Source organism: Phoenix dactylifera, unplaced genomic scaffold (genome assembly GCF_009389715.1).
Source record: "Phoenix dactylifera cultivar Barhee BC4 unplaced genomic scaffold, palm_55x_up_171113_PBpolish2nd_filt_p 000586F, whole genome shotgun sequence".
Taxonomy (NCBI): domain Eukaryota; kingdom Viridiplantae; phylum Streptophyta; class Magnoliopsida; order Arecales; family Arecaceae; genus Phoenix; species Phoenix dactylifera.
In genome coordinates, this window is record NW_024067986.1 from 312,421 (window position 1) to 318,420 (window position 6,000).

Genomic DNA, 6,000 nt, shown 5'->3' on the forward strand with positions numbered 1-6,000 from the left:
CTATCCTACCAGATACGTGCTATTGCGTGGTCTTTAAAGTTAACTATCAATTAGATACTGTGCCGATTGGCTTTAGGCTAAGTGAAAGTTATTGAAAATTGTATCCTAAGAGTCAATCGTCAGTGTGCTGATGATTGAATTTTATAAATGAATTGACAAATTAATAGAGTGTTATTTGGCATTGTTCATCATTTCATTGTACATCTTCAAATGAACTCTTATATGATGAAGTCCTTAGGACTTGTTTTATAATAAAGAATGATTTATCTTCAAGTCCTTAAACTTGTTCGCGACCAAATGGTTTGCTGTTAATAGGACGATAGCATTGTCGAGATTAGGTCGTTGTGAGACATATATGTTGGCTGTCCTCTTACTAAGGAGTGTGGAGACACTGATATGTCGCACAGGTGAAGTGTAGGAGTATATTTCACTGAACGTGATCAATTTCGGAACACTCTACTATCGAGAGATGTTCCGAGTGGATATGGGTATAAGTATCCCTCAAACCTGAGATCACCACGGTGACTAACAAGTAACTCATTGTACTTTGGTACCGGACTAGCAGAATTTCTAATTCTGGGACGGAAGGTTACTAGGTGCAGTCAAGTACTTGTGAAATCAGTACGTGAGTTAAGATGGAATTGACCCCTCCTGGAAACAAGAGATAATGCTTTGTGTTAATTTAGCAAAACCTTAGCCAGGGTAATCCTTGTGAGGAGTCACAGGATTTCTAAAGTTGATCATATAGAGGATGTACTTATTACAGAGTTGACAGAACTCTGAAGTCATCCTGGCATTAGGAATCAAAGGGATGAATTATACAGTAACCATAGTCCAGGGTTTCAGAATATTTGCTTCGCATATATTGGCCTATCCGGACGTCGGATACCATTGCTAGATGGTCATTTCGATTAGTAGAAGAAGTTATTCTTGTGCTACCGGTTTAGGTTCGAACCTATGGGGTCACACGCATAGAAGTTTCTAGGTTGATCAAATGGCTGATTGATGATTAACAATCATTCAGGGGTAATTTGGTCAATTCGATTGACAAATTATCCTAAGCAAAAGTTGCATTAAAATAATTATTGAATTATTGGAGGGTTAATTAGTAATTGGATTACTAATAAATTCAATTTGATTGAATTATTGGACTTTAATTAAGCCAAATTGAATTAGATTCAATTTGGGCTAAATTAGGGTTTGACCTAATTCAATCGAGTTCGACCCGAGCCGATTGGGCATAACCTAATTGATCGAACTTGATCCAATTATATTGGGATTGACTCAAGTCAATTAAGAGTCCTTATTTGATGAGGCTTAAGAGTCCAAATAATCAGAATTTATTATGGAGAAGAATTTCTAAAATTTAGGATCCTAGCTTTCTTTCTTGGAGAAGAAAGATACCTCATCCTTATCCCTAAAAGTAATGGTGCCTATCCTCTTTATTTTTGGCCAATTTTTGGCATGAGGAAAGAGGAGGCGTGGGGCTATTTTCCAGAAAAATATGGCGCCTCAAATCTTCCTAAAATGATAGGAATCAAATCCCTAATTTGTATGGACTGCTTGATGCATCAAGCAGGGTGGCGTGCAGCTGAGTTTGGGGTGCAAAAACTCTTGATTTTTAGGGATTCTTGGCGCAAGATTAAAAGAGAATTTGTTCATCTCTTAGCTGCCGATTCATCAAAATTTTTTAAAAAATTTATCAGCCAAATTCGTTGATCAAAAGAGGTGTGAGGCGTGGGGGGTCTTTTGGCTATAAAAAGACCCCATGCCTCGGGTTTGCAAATAAGATGGTCTTTAGAAAGGGTTCTAAATTCTGAAAAAATTATGAGAGCTAGCCATCTTCTCTCCTCCTTCTCCTCCTTCATCTCCATCCTTCATCCTCTCAAAGAAGAATCAAAAGTTGAGTGCTTCGAGGGAGAAAAGTTCAGCCACTGCAGCACCTCTGCATGAGCTAGCACTCCTGCAGTTGTGGATCTTCCTAGAGCTTCACGTGGACTATCCGTAGAGGACGGACGCGTGTGCGGCTATACAAGGTGACCAAGGCATCATCAAAGTTCTCAAAGCAAAAAGATATGAGATCTGATCTCATTAAAAATTAAGATTAGAAAGTTGCTAAAATTCTGCATGACTACATGTTAGATATAGAATCATATCTACTTGTTTAGGATAAATGTTTAAAGTCTTGGATCTATTTTTGTTGTAAAGATATGATCTCTAGCATGTATAGGAATTAAATAGTTTAATTTATACTTCCGCTGTAAAATTTTTAAAAAATATATGCATGCGACCACAGGGTTCCCAACATGTTTAGAGCCTGCTTAGCTTCCACTCCATTCATACCATTCACATAGTTAAAAATTGATCATACAACTATAAGTTAATTTTAGATCAATTGCACCTTAAAGCCATAGTATAGTTGCTCATGCTTAATTTTTCACTGCTTTACTTGCAATTGTCTAGAGCTTAAGAAAGATAACATCTTATCATTCCGCTGCATTTAATTCACTACAACAAAATTGGGCATTAGCGACGCTTTTTTTGGCCTTTAGCGACGCTTTTAAGCGTCGGTAAAAACCATCCCGACGCGTCGCCTATGCTACAGTGGGAAAAATATTTTCCGACGCTTTCAAAAGCGTCGGAAATTAGCGACGCTTTTTAGCGACGCTTTAAAGCGTCGTTAAATGTGATTTTAACGACGCTTTAAAGCGTCGTTAGAATATTATTTTTTTTAAAAAAATTTCGTGATTTTAACGACGTAGAATATTATTTTTTTAAAAAAAAATTCGTGATTTTAACGACGCTTTAAAGCGTCGTTAGAATATTATTTTTTTTAAAAAAAATTTCGTGATTTTAACGACGCTTTAAAGCGTCGTTAGAATATTATTTTTTTTTTAAAAAAATTTTCAGAGAAATCACTCCCGAACAGATGGGCTTCATACCTACCAATCCACCTATGCCTGATGCACAAAACCAGAGTCATTGCCAGTAACCACATTCTTCGACAGGACCTCTGAAATTTCAGCATCTTAGATTGGGTGCAGCATAGCGGTTGGACTTCTAACCTCAAAAACTTACTGAAGGTTCCAAGATAAAGATCTTTGTTTCCTGAAACCCTCCCAATTCGAGCTTGCCATCTTCCATGCTGGTGGTGCCTGGAGATGAATAGAAGCAGCAAGTGTATAAAAAATTCTTGAACAAATAAGAAAATGATGTCGTTTAATCATGAATAGCGGCAAGACTAACCTCGTCACGCCTCGGTACATAGAAGCTCCTCGTGAGAACCCACTACTTTTTCTGCAACAGAGATGAACATGAAATAAAATATTACAAGCACCAAGCATTGGAAGTGGCCTACAACATAAGGAAAGAACATTTACCTTCTCAAATGAGCAACATATTCTTGTCGACTCATGTTCTTCATTTCCTCGAGTTCTTGTTGATAATCTTCCAACTGAATGAAAACGATTTCAGACGTGTTTCCAGCAAAAAGGAGTTTAAATTTCAGTAACTAAAAGCCTGTACTGATTCAATCATACCGGGAAGTTGATATGTGTGGAAGGTCCCAGTATTTGAGGGCAGCCAAGTCATAGGCTCTTGCAGCTTTCTCTTCCATGTCATACCCCCTGGAATCCAGAGAAGAGAGAGCTGAGTAAAATTTTTCATGTCTTGGAGACAACAAGAATATCCTAAAGAAGAGAAGAAGATTAAAATAGATAAAAGAGGTAGATAAAGAGAGCGGGGGCTCACCCAAGTAAACTGCACAAGAAACATAGATTTCATTCATGACATTCCCAGGAAAGAACATGGCAAACCAAATATGATTAAATAGTCAGTTTGTACCATAGACTGAATATGATAGTTGAAATCATAAGATGGTAGTGGATATAGTTTGTTTGAAAAAAAAAACCTTGTCTTCCTTTCCTTGTTTGGCCTTCCTTCTTGCAACTATTGTCCCACAGATGGGCTTCATACCTACCAGTCCACCTATGCCTGATGCACAAAACCAGAGTCTTTATATGATCATAGAAAAATTTTCTAAAAGAAAACAAAATGGTTAGAGCCATCCCACATCACACATAAGCACAAAAAAACTTACAAACATATATAGGAAATAAACAACAGCTACGCAAGAGTTTTTATATATAAACAGAGCATTAAAAATATGAAGAGAGATGAACAAAGGAAGTAGGACTGTACTAGAGCAATAAACAATATATAGAAGAAAGAACAAGATCCAATAAGAAAACAAGCCATCAGCTGTAGAAGAAACTAAGAGCTCCTACATACTGACCTTGTGACACCTCTATACTGAGATGTTCTCTGGCCAAATGTATCGATGGATCTCTGCAAGTCCCCATACCCCATTGCACCAAGAGGACCACCAGATCCCACACCCCTTCCTCACCCAGCCCGTTGTTGCCAGCGCCGAAGCTCCTGGTGACCCAGTTCTTCAATCCCGGAATCCCACCACCTCCCATTTGTTCCTCTTCCAGTGGTGGTTGATACATCTCATGGCCTGTGAGCACAGAGCACATCCCTTCCTGCAATGGCTGGAAGTAAGGAGGAGGGGGCTGCTGAGATATACCTTTCCGGATGATAGACGGAACCATCTCCAGAGAAATCACTCCCGAACGAACGAAAACCACAATTCGGCACATGTAATTTCCCTCCGAAGGAGAGAGAGAAACCCTGAGATTAGAAGGAAACGAGCATCAGGTTTTCTTTCCATTGCAAACAGATCGAGAGAAAAATCAAGCGTGGCGACTAGGGGAAGGGAAATTAGAGCTGGAGTACTTACAACAAGAACAGATGGGAAAGAGAGGCCAAGAGAGACCGTGTGCAGCTTCGATTCGATTCTAGAAAAAAGACGGCGATGAAGGAAGGGAGTGGAGGATGGGGCGGTGGAGCTCAGAACCCTCGTCTCGTCGCCGTCGTCGTTCAAGAACTCGGGGCGATGCCGGAGAAGGCGCGGTTAAGGAGGACAGCGAGCAAGGAGAGGCCGCCCACGAAGATGGGCAAGCTCCGGACGAACCCATCGTTGTTGGAGACCCAGTCGCCTACCAAATCCCGCCGGGGTTTCGGGCCTCTGTAAGCCCCCTTCGCACCAAAGAAACCAAGTTATAGAAGAAGAGAGATGAGAGAGGAGAAGAGAGGAGGGTACGGCTGCGTACCTGAGGATAAGCCGAGGGAGGAGAGGGAATAGGCGGAGGGGAAGAGGAGGCCCTAAGGAGAGGCGAGGACGGGACTGGCCAGGAATGGCGACGGAGAGGAGGGCGAATGAGAGGAGAGGAGAGGGTTCGAAAGAGAAGAAGGCAGCCCACCTCCATCCGACGGGGTTTTGTGGAGGGGAGGAGTGAAGTCCGACGACGCTTATAAGCGTCGTCGTATTTTTTTCCTACGAAAAGCGTCGGCGGAACATTTTTTACCCACGCTTTCTACAAGCGTCGGCAGTTACCGTTGCAAGAAAAAATTTGCCGACGCTACAAAGTTAAATATAGAGTCGCCAAAACCCTTTATTGTTGTAGTGATTCAAAGTTAAATAGGAAACATAATTTTTTAGAAAAACCCAACTCACCCTCCCTCTTGGGTTGTCACCTTGGGCAACAGATTGATATGTCTGTCGATGTAGTTGATTGACTTGTCTGATAATATTACAGAATAAGACATATAGAAGATGACAGTTGCATCAAGAACAGAGCTTGGAGAGAAGCAACCGAAGGTCGATGATTCTCGTAGACGGAGGCACCATGGAAGAGGAGCAAGAGACCCGAACTGGATGATGAAGGCACTGGAGGCAGCAAATAAAATCGGACATAAAGAGATAGGAGCTGAGCAATGGTGAGGAGAGATAACTAAAGATCTGAAGCTGAGAAGAAAAGCAGTGAAGAGGAGCTGCGGATTCATAGAAAACAAAGGATCTTCGGATATTAATCTACCAGAAATAGAGTATATGCAGATCTACTAATAAGATCAATATTGATTCATTAGAAAATAGAG

The 6,000-nt window shown here is 40.7% G+C and overlaps 3 protein-coding genes across 7 annotated transcripts in view; all 3 read right to left on the bottom strand.

Moving 5' to 3' along the window:
• LOC113461086 (L10-interacting MYB domain-containing protein-like) overlaps positions 1-3,024 on the bottom strand; it is a 26,954-nt gene extending 23,930 nt beyond the window's left edge. For all 5 annotated transcript variants that reach the window (XM_039119624.1, XM_039119623.1, XM_039119622.1 and 2 more), the window contains exon 1: positions 2,943-3,024. The gene's annotated coding sequence lies outside the window, so the exon portion shown is untranslated. The remainder of the gene's footprint in view (positions 1-2,942) is intronic.
• The window catches only part of LOC120106634 (AP2-like ethylene-responsive transcription factor CRL5), a 14,748-nt gene extending 11,161 nt beyond the window's left edge, over positions 1-3,587 (bottom strand). Inside the window, exons 1-4 of the mRNA XM_039119630.1 lie at positions 3,540-3,587; positions 3,381-3,454; positions 3,247-3,297; positions 2,947-3,155 (exon numbers count right to left, since the gene is read on the bottom strand). Coding sequence (XP_038975558.1) covers positions 2,947-3,155; positions 3,247-3,297; positions 3,381-3,424 — 304 coding nt within the window. The 5' untranslated portion in view covers positions 3,425-3,454; positions 3,540-3,587. The remainder of the gene's footprint in view (positions 1-2,946; positions 3,156-3,246; positions 3,298-3,380; positions 3,455-3,539) is intronic.
• LOC120106639 lies at positions 3,588-5,331 on the bottom strand. Its single transcript, XM_039119636.1, has 6 exons — positions 5,175-5,331; positions 4,802-5,100; positions 4,295-4,692; positions 3,911-3,993; positions 3,650-3,759; positions 3,588-3,603 (listed from the first exon to the last, which is right to left on the bottom strand). The coding sequence occupies exons 3-6, from the start codon at positions 4,659-4,661 to the stop codon at positions 3,588-3,590; spliced, it is 576 nt and encodes a 191-aa protein (XP_038975564.1). The 5' UTR covers positions 4,662-4,692; positions 4,802-5,100; positions 5,175-5,331.
• Between the last annotated feature and the right edge of the window lie 669 nt (positions 5,332-6,000).

Bases quoted from the DNA above. Each gene is read 5' to 3' on its own strand.
- LOC120106639 (XM_039119636.1), bottom strand. From the start codon at position 4,661: ATGTGCCGAATTGTGGTTTTCGTTCGTTCGGGAGTGATTTCTCTGGAG. The intron at 3,994-4,294 runs GTCAGTATGTAG...TTTGTGCATCAG, and splicing joins CAGTATAGAGGTGTCACAAG to GCATAGGTGGACTGGTAGGT. The intron at 3,760-3,910 runs GTTTTTTTTTTC...TTTCTTGTGCAG, and splicing joins AACAAGGAAAGGAAGACAAG to TTTACTTGGGTGAGCCCCCG.